General features: G+C 41.0%; 1 protein-coding gene across 1 annotated transcript in view; it reads left to right on the top strand.

Moving 5' to 3' along the window:
- Positions 1-22,056, top strand: part of DST (dystonin) — a 361,566-nt gene that overhangs the window by 327,676 nt on the left and 11,834 nt on the right. Inside the window, exons 78-89 of the mRNA XM_026654897.1 lie at positions 2,299-2,468; positions 2,984-3,143; positions 4,442-4,636; positions 6,276-6,404; positions 12,621-12,764; positions 13,987-14,175; positions 14,955-15,084; positions 16,482-16,645; positions 16,959-17,121; positions 18,347-18,501; positions 18,680-18,754; positions 19,636-19,653. Coding sequence (XP_026510682.1) covers positions 2,299-2,468; positions 2,984-3,143; positions 4,442-4,636; positions 6,276-6,404; positions 12,621-12,764; positions 13,987-14,175; positions 14,955-15,084; positions 16,482-16,645; positions 16,959-17,121; positions 18,347-18,501; positions 18,680-18,754; positions 19,636-19,653 — 1,692 coding nt within the window. The remainder of the gene's footprint in view (positions 1-2,298; positions 2,469-2,983; positions 3,144-4,441; positions 4,637-6,275; positions 6,405-12,620; positions 12,765-13,986; positions 14,176-14,954; positions 15,085-16,481; positions 16,646-16,958; positions 17,122-18,346; positions 18,502-18,679; positions 18,755-19,635; positions 19,654-22,056) is intronic.

Below are 22,056 nucleotides of genomic sequence, written 5' to 3' on the forward strand. Positions count from 1 at the left end.
TGATTGTGAAGCTTGGTTGAGGTGGTGAAGTCAAAGGGTGGGCTATTTCCCAGGGAATGCCTTACTGCTAAATGATGAACTAGCACGTGGCTGAGCCCTCAAGGGTTAACAGATTGTTGTTAATGTAGCCTCACACTGTACAAGGCAGCATGAATGGAGGGAGGAGAGACAGCATGGCAGAGAGAGACAGAGACACACACCATGTGTGTGTGAGAGAGATGTGCATTGCCCCTTTAAAGTACTCTGATCCCACTCTAAGTACATTGCCTTTTTAAGTAGATCAGCAAGTTGAGACAGCAGCTGCTGCCAGCAAGTTCCCTCCCTCCTGAGCCCTGTCATGTCCCGTCCCGCCCCACTCTGTGGAAATGGGGTAAAGGAGCGGGGGGTGGGGAAAATGGGACACTCTGACAGCACTCCTCTTCCTTCCTTCCCCTTCCCCTCCCCCCCCCGCGCCTTGCACAGCAAGCAGTAGGCTCCCGGGAGTAGCTCCAAGGCAGAGGGCAGGAGCAGCACACGGCAGTGGGGGGAGGGACAGCTGAACTGCTGGGCAATGGATAGCCTGCTGGGTGGCTGCCGCACAGGGAATTTAGGGGAGAAGAGAGCTGATGGGGGGCTGCCGGTCCACCCTGGTTCTAAGCCCCCATCAGCTAGCTCCAACGGGCTGCTGTTTCTGCAAGCAGTGAACAAAGCAGGCAGCTGCCAAACAACTGTTATAAGGGAGCGCTGCGCAACTTTAAACGAGCATGTTCTCTAATTGATCAGCAACAAACAACGAAACAACGTTAACCGGGATGACTTTAAGTGAGGAGTTACTGTAGATAATTAAATATTGACGGTTTAATTCACCAATCTACAGTTAATATCTGAGGTGACTTAAACCATGGGCTAAAAATCTGCTCTCAGTTACTCCTCAGTGAAATCAAGTGAAAATGAAATTTGGCATTGTGTATCCAGGCTAACCCTGGATGAATGAATTAACTAAAACCTTTTGTTCATCTCTGACTCCCCTTTTACTGCATAGTCTTTCTCTGGCAGCTATTTCATTTTGTCTGTTTGTGAAAATCAAGGAACACTACGTATGTAGTGCTGGGTGATTAACAGCCCCCACCAAAGAAAATATAAATTCATGAACAGTTTAAACAATTGTTTAAAAGTTCATGTGAAAAGGAGTTTTTTTTATTCAGATTTTTTTGTCTCCCCCATACTTCCCCTCCACTTTGAAAGTACTTTGAAAAGATCTTAGTTTATCCTAGGGGAAGATTGTGTGTGTGTGTGTGTGTGTATCTCAAAGGGTGCAGGTAGTGGACTACTTCAGGTTTCTTAAGGGATGGAAAAAGAAAGGGAGCTGAAGTATTAAATTATAAAATAAATGCAGCGGTAGGGCCATGACTTTGATTTCCTTGCGAACCCCAATTTGCCACTGTCATCCAGGAAAGTTTGGGTGTTGAAGGAAGGCACACAACAGGACCTGCCAGTAGGGGGTTTGAATATGAGACTTCAGAACTTAGTGGTCTAGCTGGGATAATGAACCCCTTTGCAGCCCCTAGATCCTGGAGTCAGTCTACACCAGCCTGAGCCCTCAACACAAATTAGTGCAGATAGAGTAATGCTCTATTTTAATCCCTCTGCCCATACTCTCGAAGGACTGTTCGAGAAAGCAGGGTTACTCTGGTCATTCCCCTTTCCTTCAGACCGTACCTCAGTCCTTTGTGCTGAGGGATAGGAAGGTGGTGGCGTAGCAATTGCTATGGCCAGCTCTGTGCCAACTGCAGATTCCTCAGTGCAGGAGGAATCCTCAAGGGGTTAGTTAAATCAGATTTCAGGCCATTCATGCTTGCAGAACAGTGCAGAGGAGCTAGAGCGGGGAAAGGATCTGGCTCCAGAACTCTAGTACTTTAAGCTTCACCATAGCACTGGCAGACCAGAAATCTTTTAATATATGGAGATATACCTTTCTCATAGAACTGGAAGGGACCCTGAAAGGTCATCAAGTCAGGCCCCCTGCTTTCACTAGCGGGACCAAGTACTGATTTTGCCCCAGATCCCTAAGTGGCCCCCTCAAGGTATGAACTCACAACCCTGGTTTAGCAGGCCAATGCTCAAACCACTGAGCTATCCCTCCCCCAATTTAATTTCACTTGCATTTTAATATGATTTATGGGAGATATAAAGACTTTCTTACAGCATCATTTATAAATGTATTAATTGGTTCAAAAATGATATGAAAAGAAAGAATTAGTGAAAGCTCACAAGTACCTAGTACTATACAGGTGTTTACTTTTACTTCTACTCCTACAGGAGTTCCAGAAATCTCTTGGAGCCAAGCATTCTGTGTATGACACCACAAACAGGACTGGACGCTCCCTCAAAGAGAAAACCTCTCTGGCGGATGACAATTTGAAACTGGACGATATGCTGAGTGAGCTCAGAGACAAATGGGATACGATCTGTGGAAAATCTGTGGAAAGGTAAAATGAAAGGCCAAATTTCCTTGTTTTAAAGGAGACTTGCAGAGGTAAAGAAGAGGGAGTTGTGTTCTTTTTGTGCTTCTCTGTGCTGTATAAGGAGGAATAGAAGTTGGTTGTTTGGAGTATTTTAAATAGGTAACACAAGCACTGCTCCTTCCTAGTAGTCCCTGTGCTCTGGTCACCTCAAAGGGAAAGATGGGCTGGGAGATGGCCCTGCTCTTCCCCGACACCAGGCATCCCTGCTGAGAGGGAATGCACTAAAGTGAGGTGTGCTCTGCATCCTTCCAAGAGGTGGTGCAATGTGTATACTCTCTTTGCGTTCCAGGGAGCTCTGAAAAGCCGTGCCCATCCCTCCTCTCCCCACAGGCTCCCACTGTGACCCTAAGGTTTTTTCTCGTCCACCAACTGCTGAAAAAAATCATTATCTATTAGCGACTATTGGATGATGTCAGTTATATTGCAGGTTTCCTTAATAAATGTGATTGATTTTTTTCTTAGTGTTTTTTTTTTTCCAGACAAAACAAACTGGAGGAAGCCCTGTTATTTTCAGGACAATTTACTGATGCTCTGCAGGCTCTCATCGACTGGCTATATAAAATTGAACCTCAGTTGGCAGAAGATCAGCCAGTGCATGGAGACATCGATTTGGTGATGAACCTGATTGATAATCACAAAGTAATTACAAAAATATTTTTCTAATTATTATTAATTAATATCAGACTGTGGGCAGCCACTTCAATATAATTTTCTGTAATTGTAAAAAGAAAAGTTTTCTTAGAATCTGAAGAAAACCATTTAACCTGGAACGTTTGGACATCACAAAGCTGCCGACTACAATGGAAAATGCTGTGAAATCAGCACTATGCAGTGCTACCGAGGCTCGATCCGCTGTAGCTTGGAGAGGGGTTTTGTGAAGTGAAGATTGACATGGATCCAGGACATAGCCAGTGAATCTGTCATTCTGCAGGCCCAGCCCAGTACTATGGTGGAAAAAGCTGCTGTGGAGTCCATTGAATCCAATTATAGTAGCTGTGGAATGATTCCGTTCCCTTCACATCAGCCACTACTGTGTCCTATTGTCAGAAGTCTGTTTACTCAGGCGTTCATAGAATATTAGGGTTGGAAGAGACCTCAGGAGGTCATCTAGTCCAATCCCCTGGTCAAAGCAGGACTTTGGGCAGAAGAGAAAATATCTGGCCCTCACATATGAGATGTATCTTAGAAACATAAACATGTGTGTCATGGAACCAATGCTGCAGTCACATTGTGCACTTTAACTAATATATCAGCAGTAATTCAGTGCATTGTAATTGTCATATCATGTAGAAGGGTCTTTCTTGAAAGTGGATATTTTTCCAGCTGTGAACCTGAACATGCAAACACTTAAATATGTGAAATATGTGACATAATCTATTGCCCATCCAGTCAAATTACCAGATGGACTTTTATTTATATTTTACTATTTTAACCCGGCTCCCTGATGCGCACTTTATCTGACTGCACTGTGATTTGGGACAGACTTGCACATTTATCATCGTGTCAGCAGATCGATTGCTTTGAAGGGCTTAAAGCCCGTATGTTAAGGTGACCAGATTTTTGTGCATCGCAGTGGGTCAAGTAGTTCAGAGGGTCTAGCTACAAATATACTCCCATGTTTCACGAGGCTAGGCAACTTTTTCAGGTTGAGTGAGCCTTCTTCCCAGTGTAAATGAGCTAGTGTTGAAGCTTAGAGGGCTTTCTTGCAGAAAATGTGCCATTTAACCCCATATGGAGCCATTTAACCACAATTGAAAAGAAAGCCAAATGTAGGGTATGAAAATCTTATAATGTGCATTTTAGAATGTTTAGACTGAGGTATTTTCTGTAAAACTAAACCCTAATTTAGTCTTCTCCATATCCCCACTAACTACGTCACACGTGAGACACTGAAGCCGTGATAAATTGAATATGTAAAATGTGTGTGTGGTCCCCAGGTCTTCCAGAAGGAGCTGGGGAAGAGGACAAGCAGTGTCCAGGCTCTGAAACGCTCTGCTCGAGAACTCATAGAAGGCAGTCGTGATGACTCCTCCTGGGTAAAGGTCCAAATGCAGGAGCTAAGCACTCGCTGGGAGACGGTCTGCGCCCTGTCCGTATCCAAGCAAACGCGACTGGAACAGGCCCTACACCAGGTAAAAAAGGATAGGAGAAGCAGAGAAAACACAGACAAATTTACTGCTTGAAAACTTAATGTTATAATTAAGAAAATGATCAAAAAAATTCAAATATTTCCCCCCCTAATTTTACACTTTTTCACTACAGGGAGGTTGTGCCTTATCTTCTTTTTTCTTATTATTATTATATTGCGTTAGCACCTAGGAGCCCCAGTCATGGACCAGGGCCCCCATGGTACAAACAACCAGCAAAAAGAGACCATCTGCCCCAAAGACCTTACAATCTAAATCGGGGTGGGCAAACTTTTGGGCCTGAGGGCCACATCGGGGTTGCAAAACTGTATGGAGGGCCGGGTAGGGAAGGCTGTGCCTCCCCAAACAGCCTGGTCCCCACCCCCTGTCTGCCCCCTCCCATTTCCCGCCCCCTGACTGGCCCCCTCAGAACCTCCAACCCATCCAACCTCCCCTGACCACCCCCTTCCGGGACCCCCCTGCCCCAAGACCCAACCCCCTATTCCACCCCCCCTGCTCCCAGTCCCTTGGCTGCTCTGACCCCTATCCACACCCCCGCCCCCGACAGGCTTCCGGGACTCCCATGCTTATCCAACTCCCACGCTTATCCAAACCCTCCTCATCCCCTGACATCCCCCCCAGAACCTCCGCCCCATCCAACCACCCCCTGCTCCCTGTCCCCTGACTGCCCCCCGGGAACCCCTGCCCCTTATCCAACACCCCTCCCCCCCCGGCCCCCTTACCATGCCACTATGGCAGCTGCGCCACCTGGCTGGAGCCAGACATGCTGCCCTGCAGGAGCGCGCAGCCCCACTGCCCAGAGCGTTGCCTGCATGGCTGCGGGGGAGGAGGGACAGCAGGGCAGGGGCCAGGGGCTAGCCTCCCCAGCCAGGAGCTCAGGGGCCGGGCAGGACGGTCCGGCCCGCGGGCCGTAGTTTGCCCACCTCTGATCTAAATAAAGCCTTTTAGGCACAGGCCTGAGTAAGGGCTGGTGTGGAGCTGCCCCACCCCAGGAGATGCTTAAGAGGGAAATCACACATTGAGCTTCCTGGTGCTCAAGAGGTGTGCATCCTTTAGGATGGGATAGCTTGTCCTCACTGTGTGCCAAGCCCACTGCCTTCTTTGGGGTAATATGTTCCCCCAGGGAGCTCAAAAGAAGAAGTAATGTGCTACCTCTAACTATGACTATAGCTGGTCTTTACACGGGTGCCCACGGATGGACTGTCCTTGTCCTCTCTACCCACATAAGACTTACTCTGTTAATTTTTCTTAAGTAATGATTAAGGATACTCAGAAGGTATAATTCCCATCTCTCCAGCTGGTACATGAAAGCACCTCCTTTGTCATTTTTCAGAATGAAGGCATGATATTCTGAGATGAGCTGCACATACACTATAAATCAGAAGGTTAAAAGCATGAACAGGCTTTTAGGCTTCCTACAATTTTTGAGATACATGAGACATTTTTACAGTCATGGAAATGTAGTACTGTATATCATTGACTTTTTAATGGAAAGTTAATGTGCCTGTATTGCTACATGATTAATGACTCCAAAGCTGGACTCAGCTTCATTGTTCAGGGAGGAATCCAAAGCCAAGTGATTTCTGTCAGATTCCCTCAGAAAGGACTGTTTTTTTTCTTACAGGGAGAGGAATTTCACGCTGTTGTGCATGTTCTTTTGGAGTGGCTGGCTGAGGCAGAGCAGGCCCTTCGTTTCCATGGAATCCTCCCAGATGATGAAGAGGCTCTGCGGACACTAATCGATCAGCACAGGGTAAGTAAGATAATGGAGAGGATGCTGGCTGCTAGACTTGATTTATTGAAAGGTGGAAATAAAATGAAACGAAGCAAAGTATCTCTAGTATAATCACGTCCTGCAACAAGACTTGTTTTCACAGTTATTTCTAGAATAAGAAATTAAAAGTTCTGTAAATTTGAGGGTTCAACCACCCATTTTTAGTTCAGGCTATCTGTCTATCAGGATAACATCTCACTAGGCTTTAAAGCCATTTTGTCTTACTAAGAAAATAATGCAAAAAATACCATTTTTAAGGGAGTTGTATAAAATTAGAGACTGGTTCAAAAACTTACTTGCAAGCAATGTAACGTGGTAAGCTTTGTTGATAGGATGTTTTAATACCAACAGTATAGCTGTTCTCCTAGCAATTCTGAGTGAAACCACCGTACACCTTTTTTGTCAAGATCATCTATATATGTCATCAAAATGATGTTATCAGCCATTAACCTTCTGTCATGATGAAGCACCATGTTGACATGCTTCACATGCATTATGTATTGAAATATTACAGTGACAAAGATACTGGAGATTTAGGTTACAAGCTATCAAACTGGATTTCAACTAATGAAATGCGAAAATGACTAAGTTAATGACACAACTAAGGAAAAACTCAGGGGCATATCTCTTCCCATTGAGAAAGTTGCCTTCAAAAAACCCAAAACACCTTCCATGCAGTTGAAGTAGTAAGAATGGCCATACTGGGTCAGATCAGCAGTGCATCTAGCCCAGTATCCTGTCTTCCGACAGTGGCCAATGCCAGATGCTTCAAAAGGAATGAACAGAACAGGGCAATTATCAAGTGATCCATCCCGTGTCATCCAGCCCCAGCATCTGGCAGTCAGAGGCTTAGGGACACCCAGAGCATGGGGTTGCATCCCTGACCATCTTAGCTAAAAGCCATTGTTGGACCTATCCTCCATAAACTTATCTAATTCTTTTTTCAGCCCAGCTACACTTTCACCCTTCACAACCTCCCCTGGCAATGGGTTTCACAGGTTGATTCTATTTTGTGTGAAGAAACACTTCCTTTTGTTTGTTTTAAACCTGCGGCCTATTAATTTCATTGGGTGATCCCTGATTCTTGTGTTCTGTGAAGGGGTAAATAACACTTCCTCATTCATTTTTTCCACAACGTTGATTATAAACCTCTATCGTATTCCCCCTTGGTCGTCTCTTTTCAAAGCTGAACAGTTCCAGTCTTTTTAATCTCTCCTAATATGGAAGCTGTTCCATACCCCTAATCATGTTTGTTGCCCTCTTTGTACTGTGACAAAGTTCCTCCTCTATCTTGGTGGGTCCTGCGCTTATTGGCGGATTTTCTTGCCTCAGAGATTCACCATGTGGGTTGGGGAACAGTCCAGAGACCTTCCCCTCTGGAAGAACCCACAGTCCAGGTCAATTGGGGGTTTGGGGGGAACCCAGGCCCGCTCTCTACTCCGGATTCCAGCCCAGGGCCCTGTGGACTGCAGCTGTCTATAGTGCCTCCTGTAACCGCTGCATGACAGCTACAACTCCCTGGGCTACTTCCCCATGGTCTCCTCCAAACACCTTCCTTAGTCTCACCACAGGACCTTCCTCCTGATGTCTGATAACGCTTGTCCTCCTCTGTCCTCCAGCAGCACACCCTCTCACTCTCAGCTCCTTGCGCCTCTTGCTCCCAGCTCCTCACACTCGCACCACAAACTGAAGTGAGCTCCTTTTTAAAGCCCAGGTGCCCTGATTAGCCTGCCTTAATTGATTCTAGCAGCTTCTTCTTAATTGGCTCCAGGTGTCCTAATTAGCCTGCCTGCCTTAACTGGTTCTAGCAGGTTCCTGATTACTCTAGTGCAGCCCCTGCTCTGGTCACTCAGGGAACAGAAAACTACTCATCCAGTGACCAGTATATTTGCCCTCTACCAGACTCCTGTACCCCACTGGTCTGGGTCTGTCACAGTACCTTTTCCAGTTCTGATATATCCTTCTTGAGATGGGGCGACCAGAATGGCATGTACTATTCAATGTGTGGGCGTACTATGAATTTATATAGTGGCATTATGATATTTTCTGTGTTATTATCTATCCCTTTCCTAATGGTTCCTAAAATGTAGTTAGCTTTTTTGACTGCCACTGCACATTGAGCGGATGTTTTCAGGGAACTATCCACAATGACCCCCAAGATCTTTTTCTTGAACGGTAGCAACTAATTTAGTGTGTATACATTTTGTATGGATATTTGAGATTGTTTTCCAATGTGCATTACTTTGCATTCATCAACACTGAATTTCATCTACCATTTTCTTGCCCAGTCACCTAGCTTTGTGAGATCCCTTTGTAACTCTTTGCAGTCTGCTTTGGACTTAACTATCTTGAGTAATTTTCTATCATCTGCAAATTTTGCCACTTCAGTGTTTACCCTTTTTCCATATCACTTATGAATATGTTGAACAGCACTGCTCCCAGTACAGATCCCTGGGGGACCCTTCTATTTAGCTCTCTCGAGTCTGAAAATGACCATTTATTCCTAAGTTTTGTTTCCTGTCTTCTAACTACTGATCCATGAGATGACCTTCCCTCATATCCCATGACTGCTTACTTTGCTTAAGAACCTTTGGTGAGGGACCTTGTCAAAGGCTTTCTGAAAGTCAAAATACACTATATCCACCGTATCACCCTTGTCCACATGTTTGTTGACCCTGTCAAATAACTCTAATAGATCGGGGAGGCATGATTTCTCTTTACAAAAGCCATGTTGATCTTCCTGCCAAAAAAGCATCATATTTTTACCACTCCTTGTGGTTGGTGGTATCAGCTGACAGGGCATGACCGTCTAACTGTGCATAACTCAATAATCCTCAGAGTATCCTGACTTCAACCACACACAGCTCTCAGGGCATCCATATGTAGTATCTGCCCCTTCTAGTGCCTGTCATCACCACTGTCAGCATGTCTGGTTCAAATCACTGTTGTGCTGCAACTGGTTCCCTCACTGTGCCTGTTTACTGCTTTCCCATCTGCGGGATCTTCAACACAGGAGGGAAAGTTTCAACAACTGCCACTGAGTTGTGTGGAAATTCGCCACTTAATTTGGGGCCACTGGGAATGTAGTGCTTTGTGCTGTGGCTCCCTAGCTCCATCCTCCTCTTATCTGGCCACACCTTCCCCATATATGTCACCATACATTGATGCCATGGAAGCGCTGCCAGCTGCTTTTCTGGTATCTTTGAGGGAGTGAAGTATGCCTGTTATCCGCCCGTCCTCTCTAGCTGCTCCACATGGTTCCCTTTTGTTATTTTGCTCTCCTCTGTATAAGTGAAATCCTGGCCCCGCTGAAATCAGTGTCAAAACCCCCATTGATTTTAATGGACCCTGCATGTCATCCTGTGTCACTAGACTAATAAAATAATTCCCACAAAAATAAAACTTAGCTAAGTTATAGTTAAGATTGCTAAATCCACTCTAAAAGAAGATGTACCATTAATCACATTATTTTTTTGTAAAAAAAAAAAAAGAATAAACACTGAAACTATGGAAATCACAATCTAAGAACAATTCTGACAGCATCCTTAATACCCCATGCACACATTAATAAATCAAAAAAATTCTCACCAGGTAGCACACTACACTTTTGGACTCACCAGTGTTACTATTCTCCAAACGTTAATAACCAATTTTCAGATGCCACCTTCTGATGAGAAGTTAGGAAGGAAGGGGCTTATACAGGAGCTCTCACTGTAGCCTTAACCAGGGGGCTTTGACCAGTGCCTTCATAATAAAAAACAACTGTAACAGTATTAGAGCTGCTTACTTAATCTAGTTAGATGTTATTTTACTGGGGGGTTAGATCCAGTCTTTTAATTACTATCTATTGGTGATGATGTAAATTGCAAATATGTACATAAGTACCTAATTTCCCCCCTAAACTTGGTATGTGCGTTGTGCAAAGGATGACTTGCTTTTGAAATTTGTACAGCATTACCATTTGTGTTGTACATTGTTAATTTGATAATGAGTGTGATGTCTCCAATGTACATCTGAAATTCTTAGGAGAAAAAATGAAAGGTAGGTAAGTGTGGTATATTACATAAATTTAAAACATCATCTCTCTTCTATCTATGTTGCTACAATATTATCCCTAATCACTTATTAGATTATAATGACTGCATTATTGAGGTAAATGTTAAATGTGTCCTTTATTCACAGTGCATTTTATAATTCCTGTAAAATGATTTTAATACCTTTGTATCAAGCCACATATTGAAAGCTTTTCATTTTTAAGCATTTAACCTCAAAGGTCCATTTTTATGTCCCACTACTTAGCTTTTTTCTGAAAACTGCACATGATTTAATGAAGGCTACATGTCATAGACAATTTAAGTTTTCTACCACTCATCACGGTCTCTGGGGACTAAGAGGTACAGTAGGTTAATGCACTACATTAGGTAATAAAAGATATGAATTTGTTCTCAATCTCTCTCTAGTGTATCACTAAACCACCACAGAGTTCAGCACAGTTTGGGGAAGCTCAGTATTCCAAACATCTAGGTTCTTGCAGATCAGGGTTTTGAGGTTTATTTATAGAGTTGTGTAGGGAAAGTTGCATTATGTTTGCCAATATTCTGCCTGGCTCTTGCCAATGCTGCCAGTTTCTCAGTGTAACAAATACTAAAATACACTGTATATGTACAGACACCATTTTGAGCTGAAATTGCAAGAATAGCTCATGGGATTTCAACACAACCAGACTGGAAACATAACCCTGATTTGGTCTCAGAGTCATTCACTTATTTAACCTAATCCAGATTCAGGTACTGCCTACTCTGCCCAAATCAAGTCTAGCTACACAATCTGCAAGTTTTAGGAAGTAATTAGAAATTGACAAGAACCTGTTGGAGCCTGAGCACCCACCTCTCAGATTTCCCCCCAAGCCCAGCTGCTGGAGATGCTGTGGGACATGCAGGTATCCAGGGCACCCAGCTTCCCTGCCATTTCCCAAGCCCATCTGCAGCTCCCCAACTGCCTACCAGGAAGGTTCATGTCAATTTAATTTTCTCCCTGCAGACAGAAAATGAAATTGAGGAGAGCTTTCCAGGTGGCCAGCCGGGAGCCATCATTTCAGTTTTCCTGATGGAAAATCAAATTTTGGGGGGAAAATTTCAGTTTTGGAAAAAGTATTTTTCCATTGGAAAATAATTCTCATGGAAAATTCCCAACCAGTTCTGCTGTCTGGTTCTTTATAGTTTGTTCCTTCAGCATCTGTTAAGGAGCTTTTAGCTGGGTATATTGTAGGATTAGTATTGATAAACAGGCTAGGTCTCCTGAAAATTTTCTAGTAGTGACTCCAACCACAGCACATTTGATTTACAGTATCTTATAGAGTGGTATGATTTTTTTTAATAGGGTCATGTATACCACAAGCATATACAATATTTTGCATTACTAAAGAGTTGCAGGCTAATATGTTACATATTTTAAATCTTAATTTAGTTCTTTATATGAAATAGGTTTTTAAAATGATCTTAACTTGTATGTAGTGGTGATGTAGCAGTGTTAGTCCCAGGATATTAGAGAGATGAGGTGAGTAAGGTAATATCTTTTATTGGATCAGCTTCTGCTGTTGAGAGAGACACGCTTTCGAGCTACACAGAGCTCTTCTCCAGATCTGGGAAAGGTACTCAGAATGTCACAGCTAAATATGAGATCGAACAGTTTAGCATAAGTAGTTAGCATGTATTCTAAGAGACCATTCAAGGTGAAGTGGCCCATTAATACCCAGGCAGTCATAGGACAAAAAGGGGGGATAGTGGGTAATTGTTGTAATAAGCCATAAATCCAGTGTCTTTGTTTAGACCAGGATTTTTAGCGTCTAGCAAAGTTATGAATTTAAGCACCCAGGCTCATCTTTTGAAAGTGTTGACATTTTCCCAGACCTTAAGAAGAGCTCTGCATGGCTCGAAAGCTTGTTTCTCTTACCAACAGAAGTTGATCAAGTGAAAGATATTACCTCGCCCACTTTGTCTCGCTGAACTTTTCTTATAAGAACTGGACTTGTCTCGTCTCTTACTTTTTCCCCTCTGCCCATTGAATCAGTTCAGGTTTTGAATGATCCAGTAGAGAACTTTAGTCTTCCAGATTTGGCCAACACTCATTGAAATTACTCAGATTTTTCTTTCAACTGGTGCCAGCATCTAACTGAAATCGTTGTTTCTGGTTTAGGAATTCATGAGGAAGTTGGAGGACAAAAAGGCAGAACTAAATAAAGCAGCAGGTATGGGAGAAGCCATCCTGGCTATCTGCCACCCAGACTCCATCACTACCATTAAGCACTGGATAACAATCATCAGAGCCAGATTTGAAGAGGTCAGTATGTCTCATGCAGCCTTCATAGTAACAGGCAGTCTTTGATAGGTTGGAACATAGTTGGCAATTAACAAGACTGTTACGTTGGAGGAAATGATCCAGCTGTTGAGAACACAACTATTTAAAATACTGAAGCTGATAGATGTGAAGAGGCCAGGTTTTACTTTGCTTTTGAGAAGTAAAAGAATAACTACAGCAGCTGGTCAGACTTTTTTTTTTGGAAATACCACCCCCCATTTCTCCTCAGCAAATCCATAGTATCAAGGGAGAGAGTATAATGCTTTAAAAAATCAACAATCAGGATATATACGAAGTATTCTGTCGTTGCTCAGTAATAATCATGTTAGAGGATACTGGATTCCAAAATATTCTTAAAATGCCCCCATGAATCCAGTGGTGATTTCCAAATTGTTCAGCAGCTTTCCATAGGCCACAAAACAGGATTACAGTAATGTGAACTAGGTAGCTTTTAGTTCACACCAACAGGGTCGACACAAGATAGATTGAGTGCAATGCATTAGAGAACTCTAGAGTTCACATGCTGTAGTGTGGACTGCAATGCCATATAGACAAGCCCTAATGGGCATGCCATGGAGAATACATGCTCAGCTTCTGGAGGTGAAGTTTTGTGTCTATGTTTATAGTTTAAAGCAGTGGTTCTCAAACTTCTGTACTGGTGACCCCTTTCACATAGCAAGCCTCTTAGCGCGACCCCCCCCTTATAAATTAAAAACACTTTTTAATATATTTAACACCATTATAAATGCTGGAGGCAAAGCGGGGTTTGAGGTGGAGGCTGACAGCTTGCAAACCCCCCATGTAATAACCTTGTGACCCCCTGAGAGGTCCCGACCCCCAGTTTGAGAACCACTGGAAAAGGGAACCACTTTAAAGGAAAACAAATAGTAGCCGAATACAGCTTCCAGAGTGTCCAAAAATGGGGATCTGATTCTACCTGATTCACTTTTCCTGGTATTTCCAGTGATCTCAGTGGGTTTATTCATGTCCTTAATATGCTGTGAGAAGACACTATTGTGGAAGTTTAATAAAACCTGAAGGTTAATGCTTGTGACGAAACATGGTTGAACTGGGAACTCCAGGTGCACAGGAACTCTGATAATCCTGACCCTTGTTTAAATCAGGAAAGGATAAAAGCAAGTGGGGTACTTTCAAAAGAAACATACCAGATTTGGAAATATTCATGGATTGACTTTTTATCAAGGTATTAGCATGGGCAAAGCAACATCAGCAGAGACTGGCAGGAGCCCTTGCTGGACTTATTGCTAAGCAGGAATTGTTGGAAGCCTTATTATCCTGGTTGCAGTGGGCAGAGACTACTCTTAGTGAAAAAGATAAAGAGGTCATCCCCCAGGAGATCGAGGATGTTAAAGCACTCATAGCTGAACATCAGGTAAGGCATGAAAAATGTGAAACATGTCTTAAGGATTTTGTACTGATACATGCTTCTTAGATTTGCTACATAATCAAATATGAGCCGGTTCTAGTTATTTACAGTATTTTTAATGATCCGGTTTCCAGATACCTGATTGTATGTTCCCTGTCCCTATGATTGATCCCAGCCTTGCTCAAGCAAAGCAAACAAATGAAAATGCAGCGATGTTTTAAAAACATGCACCAGCTTGTTAGGAATAAGGACACTGTACATTTAGAAAACACCTGAAGTACCAGGCAGTGCTGCTGCCTAGAACCAGCATTGCATTGTCTGCTTTGCTAAGTGAATTTTAAAACATGTTTTATGCAAGTGACCATCCTTGCTTCACATCAGATCCTAATTGACTCTCCTCTGAGCTGTTGTCGGTTAGTCTGGACAGCAAAGGACCTGGAGCTGCTCTTGAATTCAGGGTCTTTTGCACATCGCACCCGGTGCACCAAGTGCAGCCAAGTGTGGCTACGTATTTTTAAATGTAGACTTCCTTTAGCAGCTCTGCCATAATGTAGGTAGAAGTTCATCTAGGTAATATTTCTTAGCTACAAAATACTTATTTTATATTTAATTGGAATGATAGGATTATTTTAGTGAAAGAGAAATGTCTCTTGTGTCTCCTGCTGTAATTTTCCTGACAAGTAGTTGCCCTTTCTCTGTAACTTGGTATTCTATTTTCTTTATTTGTCTTTCTCGTCAATTATTCTTCTGCATTGATAATTAAAGCAGCTACCATTTAATTGCAGACGTTTATGGAGGAAATGACCAGAAAACAGCCTGATGTGGATAAAGTCACAAAGATCTACAAAAGGAAGGCAGTTGAACCCACTCCAATACAGTCTCAGATTCCTGTGCTAGATAAAGGGAGAACAGGAAGTAAGTAATGGAATTTTTGGGGGAGGTTGCACGTATCATTACTTTTCCAATATAAATGATTGATTTCTCATAAACTAATACTGTTAGGTGTCATTACTATCAGAACAGTCTGGTAAAACAAGGTGAAATTATATCTCCATTGGTTTTTCTAATTAATTTGTCGTATGTTTTTTCATTGAGAGAAACGTGTCTATTTGGTAACAGACTTTGTAGCTAATTGTGCCAATACATAACAAGGCAAACATGACACCTACTGTAATTGAATTTGTACTAATTCCTTCCCAAAATATAGAGTGAACTATTTTAATTTCTCTTCAATAAGACTCGAATACCTCTTAACCTTTTACAAGCGACTGTCACAACTGATCAGTGTAGCTTTCCATTCTCACATAGTGGAAAAATATGATTTCTTTAGTAGAATAATTGCAGAAAACTATTTTTATTTATCAATAAACATTGATGAGGCATTCCAGTATCTGTGCTTCATTTCATCACATTGCTACTGATTTTTATGATCTGCTGCTAATTTTATACATGCAGTTTTGTGTGTACTGGACTTTCCTAGTGGTAGATTTTTGTAAACTCAAATATAGAATTGACACCTGCGAAGCGTATGTATATGCCAATTATGTGCCAACATATGACCATTTTGGGAGTGCTAATCATTTTGCATGCAAAATTGTGGAAACAAAATTAAAGGCTGAACTGAGGCTTCCTTGAAAATTTCACTCATAAAGTTTTTTTTTTTTTAACCCTGTTGTGTTTTAACACTCCCACTCTTGCAAAAAGTGCCAAGAGACCTTTAATGGTCTTTAGCTGGTAAAGGTGGGTTGTTTGTTGTTGTTTTTTACTGACTCATCCAAAAGATGAAATACCTAGTTGCACAGTGCAGTACAAGACAGTACTGATTGGTTATGAAGAGCACCACCTAATGAATTCCCTCTCTTCTATCCTGCATGAAAGGACATGGATTTTAGTAGGACTCCCAACTGAGTTTCATGTAAAGCGAATCCTTAAGTGAGGAGACGATGTAAATTTTTGTATCTCTACCTCTACCTCCAAAATGAGGCTATTTGTTCTGCAATGCTCTCTCAGACCTTGCTTGCAGTTGGGATATTTATAAACTTTTTTCTGTGCTGGTTCACAAGTATGGCCAGTAGTGGAAGGTGTCATGTAGACACGGCCCAGGTGTTTTAACCATCGTGTTGTCTTACTCTGGCAATGGCAAAACTCCCATTAATTACAATGGGGGGACCAGGATTTGGCTCATTATTTGTAGCAGAAAGAAGTCTTTTTAAAGAGGTCGATCATCATTCACATGAAAATATGCTGTGTTTTAAATTGGTTGGGACATGGAGAAAAATAAGCCTATGCTAACTTGTATTCTGTTTTAATAGGAAAACGTTCCCAAACAGCAGGCATGTATCCATCAGGAACACAGACACAAATTGAAACCAAGAATCCAAGGATAAACCTATTAGTCAGCAAATGGCAGCAAGTCTGGCTTCTGGCCTTGGAAAGAAGAAGAAAATTGAATGATGCTTTGGATAGACTAGAAGAGGTCAGCACACAGCATATATATTATATACTATATATATTTTTGTTTACCCCTGCATTTCCTGTTACAAAGCGATAGTAATGCCAGCCTTACATTTTTGTTATATGATGTATAGTTAGATGGAAACATCTTGATATGTGCATGCAGAAAGCAGCTAGTCCTATTTTAATAGTCAATAGAATCAAACCATTTCAGTACAAATGTGGGCATTTTAAAGAGCCAGTTATTTAAAAGCATGCCGACATGACCTCTCTTACTTATTCTATAAGTGGTTCATTTAAACTTGAAAAACATCTCTCATCTCTCTTTCCTCAAGCTGAGGGAATTTGCCAACTTTGATTTTGATATCTGGAGGAAAAAGTATATGCGATGGATGAATCATAAGAAATCTCGAGTAATGGACTTCTTTAGGAGGATTGATAAAGATCAGGATGGAAAGATAACGAGGCAGGAATTTATTGATGGAATTCTTTCTTCAAGTAAGTTCTAAATTAAGTTACTGTTGAGATTATGAGATGCATCTAATATATTGGCAACATATTGTATCTGAGGTAAGTCTTGATGTGGTAATAGATCCGTTTACCTTTAAAGAAATTATCACTCTGAGATAAAGGTAAAGTGGCAATAATTGCTTTACTTGAAAACATTATTAAAATTTAGACACTCCTTTCTTGAGCAAGTCAGATTATGACACGGATTTTTGTTCCTATGTTGTGTGTATGTAATACACTGGCTAAGTGTGTGTGATCATGTCTCCCTCTAGTGGCTGGCCCACATAAAAGATAAGAGCCTACGACTTCTAACAACTCCTTTTGCTCAGGTGGTGGAGACCTGTGCTTTTTGTGTCAGAGGGTCAGAGTTGTGTTCCTGCTGACAGCACCTGGTCAGCACAAATGGTAGCCCTTATGTAGATAAGAACTCCTCTGCACCTGAAATAATCAAAATGAGCTTCCACAAACACGGGGTGCGTGTAACATACTGTATATGGGTATGGTCATATCTGCCTCTCATGACTAGCCCACATCTGAGGATAAGATTCTGCTACTACTACCAGCTGAAAGAGCTACCCTGTTAGCTGAAGTGGTGTAGGCCTGTAGTTGCTGAATGTCCATGGCACTACTGCTGTTGATCATTCATGCTGGATGTTTATATATTGTAATACTTTATTTATCTCCCTGTACAGTCTGTGAGTGAGCAATGAACATGCTGCTGCAGGAGTTCTCAACCAAAGAAGGGTTTCAGATTATAGAGTTCCATTTTTAAAACAATATCAGAAGCTTCTACGCCTTGCATTCTAAATGTGTAATTTGTCTTTAAATTCTTGTATGACCTTGCCCCAGTAACAACTTGACTTGTTGATTTGTGGTATTCTTTGCACTTTTGAGGTCAAGCATGCTACAAGACTGTAGAACTGTATGTCATTTGAAAGCTTTTTCAATGTTCCATCTGTTGCTAGGCGCATTCAGTACTGGGCTTCTCTCCAAAAAATGCACTAGTATCTTCATTATTATCCATATTCTAGCCAGCATTGGAGACTCCCCACCTCTTTTCAGAGATTTGTTTTCTCTGAGAGTACTTGGTGTTTTTGTATACATTACTTGTCATTAATACCTAAAAATCTTTGAGATTTGTGATAAATCCAGTCACTCTAATGTGATTGAAAATCTATAAGGTTTACCTCCTGGTGATGTTTTTGGCTTACAGAATTCCCTACCAGCCGACTTGAAATGAGTGCAGTGGCAGATATCTTTGACAGAGATGGTGATGGGTACATTGACTACTATGAATTTGTAGCAGCACTTCATCCAAACAAGGATGCATACAAGCCTCTTACAGATGCTGACAAAATTGAAGATGAGGTACTCTCTCTATAGTTATCGCTCTCAGATAACTAATATATTCTACTGGAGTCACACACTTAATAATGTCATTAATTTTATTTTCCTTCCTATATAACTTGAATTCTGCCAATTATTTAAGGCTTCAGAAATGTGATAATTAACATTAAAATAATTATTCCAACTGTGTTTTTGGCAGGTTACAAGGCAGGTAGCTAAATGTAAATGTGCAAAACGATTCCAGGTGGAGCAGATTGGGGATAACAAGTACAGGGTAAGTCTTCACAACACCTCCGTGGTTCTTTCAGTCCAAACATTCTCAAGGCAACAGGACTACATGAGCATTTGGGTTACATTAATTTACAGAAACTTTGTATCATATACTTATGTTTGCTCAAAGTCTACCTAGAAATTATGTAGTTTCAGCTTCACTAAACTTTACATCAGTAATTTGTGTTAGAAAATATAGACTAATAACGTGTTTAACTTTCAACTGAACCTACAATAAACCATTTTTCTCAGTATTTAGAGAGATTTGTATATCTAAATAGCAAAATGATTTAAACAGTAGCTGGTCCTGCATACCACTATATATATTGACTTGTTAACTGATTGATTTTTTTTTTTTTACACCTGAGTAAAAATGGATTTTCCAAACAGATTCAGATTAAACACATGGGACTGTATTGTACTTAGAATATACTTTGGTCAAACATTTTTATCATCCACATCCCCTCTTTTTACTTTTTTCCAGCATACTGTACCTTCATCTAGTAGCTAGACAGGAAATGTGCCAGGTATCCTAAAAGCAGTTCAGGTACCAGAGATGAATCTGCCATGTTGCAGAGAAAGTCATTTGTTACCCTCAGGTTCAATAACCAGAACGTTTTCAGATGAGGTGCTCATTATTTGGCTAAGGCAGACTATGGAACATCTTCAGATGATTTTAAAAGGGAAAAGACCAGGAAGGTAACAAAGGACTCATGAATCCTTCCAAGTTCATACTTTGGATAGCTAATTACCTGCACATCTCTAAACTAGATCCTGTATTTAGAAGTTTCAATGTGTGTGTTAGTTTGCATGTGTTCTCGAGTCATACAGAGAATTTCTTGTTAAACTAATTGTGTCTTTCTTCCATTTTTCATTTCTTATCAGTTCTTCCTGGGAAATCAGGTATAAACCAGTGGAATGTGTTCTGAAGTTTCTATTTTTTTTTCTAATGAATAGTCATTTAAGCTTGCAATGGCCACTCTTTTCCCATACTTTCATCCTGAGCTAATTCATTGTTGGTCAGCTGTGGTGTTTCTGTAAATGCTATAAAGTGTTCCTGGTTTCAGGATCTCCTCCTCCCTTTTTGTTTTGCCTTTTGTCTCATTAAGGAGATTACTTTTAAGGGAACCAGATAATGGACAGCAACAATGTATATGATAAGTTTCTTTGCATTTTAATTATGATTTACGACGAGTGTTAATTATTCTACTATCCAGAGTTTTTTATATGTAATATATTACAGCAGTATGCCTCAGAATTCTATGTTGTGTCATATTACTTAGTCACTTATTACCATTCCATTTTCAGAATCCTTGAAAAATCGCAGTGCATTAAATTAGAAATCAAATGAATAGATTGATTGATTAAGAATCAGTTCACAATGTATTGCACATATTTTTAATACAAAACTGTGTGGACTGAGTTGGCAGAATAAACTTGAAGTTCAAATTTGGACTGCTTCCATTCCCCCATCAAAATATTTTTCAAATATACCATCATACCAATGCTGTGATGTACAGTAATTGTGTTTAAAAATACTTCTAGCGTGTTAGTTTGGTCATCAGTATCTCTGGTTGTGAAAGTGCCATACAACACTAATTGGAAGAAATGCGGATCAATGACTCCTTCATAGGATGGACACTGAAACAACCTGTTAAAATATAGAATCAGCTTGCCTGCCTTGTAAATACATGAAAATGCCTAATACTAAAGTTACCACTAGCATCTTATTCATGTTCTTGGAAAAACAACTACATGAATAAATGATTTTAGGTGTTCTAATGCTAAAGATACTACAGAAATGGTAATTTTGCCGTGGCTTTTAAAATGTTGCTTGCTGAGATTATTATAGCATAGTGTGTGCTCAGCAAAAAGTAGCCTTCAGCACCTACCTTTGCCAAACTACTTCTGTCCTAACTTTTCAAAATGAGTTAGTGTATAGAAAGAGAGGGCCTTGATTTGATAAGACTTTTTGAAAACTATGCTTATCCTGTGTCTGAGAAAGGAAAAGTAGAATATCTAATGTGATTAACTGGAGTTTATTGCTGCAAGAAGCTACAAAACATTATTTCAGCAAAGGATAATAAATTTCCTAAAGAAGCTTGGCCAAATTCTGTTCTGGTAGCAATGGATTTACATGGCTGTAACCAAGAGCAGAATTTTTTCTTCATTGACACTACACAACCTATAAACCCATTTATTAAACTGCTTGTGTTTCTCATTTCAAGTTTGGTCAATATTTATTATTGTTTCACCTAAGAAAGTCTGTATCCAAAATATTTTAATAAAAATCTGGAATGGGATCATTATGGAAGCAGCACATTGGAAGTTGTGCTATTTGTCAGCAGCCATGCTAGCTGAACAAGTTGCAGCATAAACAGGTCTTAAAGGAAGTATCCATGCCTCAGTCTGGCTGCAACGCAGAGCCTAAATGGGGTATTAAAAAGCTGAAAGCCAGGGGATCTTCAAGACTTCACAAAGAATAAGAAGAAACTTCCTCCTTAACAGGCAAAACAAAATAGTTAGTGTAGACTTGTGGGCTACATGCTTTCTCATTGAGCTACATAGCTAAGAAGATGGTGCCTCATTATAAAGCTATTTAATGGATTAAAAAAATCTAACATAGAGCTCATTTAAATTTACATTTTGCTCATTTAGAACACAATTTTCTTTGATTATTAAATTAAGCTTGTAAGCTTCCTATTGTTTGGTTCCCAGAAGTAATATTCCTTTTGCCCTCTCTTGCCCACTTTGCTTAAGCAGTGCCAAAGGTCTTTTAACAAGTAAGTAAGGAGCACATTTGTGTGATTTGGCTTTAACATGTTTCCATCACTTCACTGGAGCAAATAGGTACAGTTACTCCAGCAGTCAGATTCTACCTAAAATGTGTGCATTTGATTATGATTGACTTCAGCGAGGTTCTGCATGCATGCAGACCAGAGGTCGGGATTTGGCCTCTGGATTGTATATCAATTTAAACATGTGCCATCAACTAGAAGGTGTTGGATCCTCTGGTTCCGTTTTCATGAGATTGTGAGATCCTTCATGAAATTATGAGTGTTAAATTAATTTAGATCTTGTGGAAGGTTTTGGATTGATAACACTGGAAAGCACAGTCTCTTCTGTTTTCCTCATAACAAGTACAGCATGTTGTCACAGTTGTGCAAACCTCGGCAGAATAATCCCTCAACTAAACAAAAGTGCTTCAAACCTGTTTTGAGGTTAAAGCTTAGTTCACTCCCATGCTAACTAAATGCTTGGCCTGTGCTGCAGAGACTGCCAGCAGATGTGCCAGTTCTGAAGGCG

Source organism: Terrapene carolina, unplaced genomic scaffold (assembly GCF_002925995.2).
Source record: "Terrapene carolina triunguis isolate 2854851 unplaced genomic scaffold, T_m_triunguis-2.0 Scaffold42, whole genome shotgun sequence".
NCBI classification, from domain to species: Eukaryota; Metazoa; Chordata; order Testudines; family Emydidae; genus Terrapene; species Terrapene triunguis.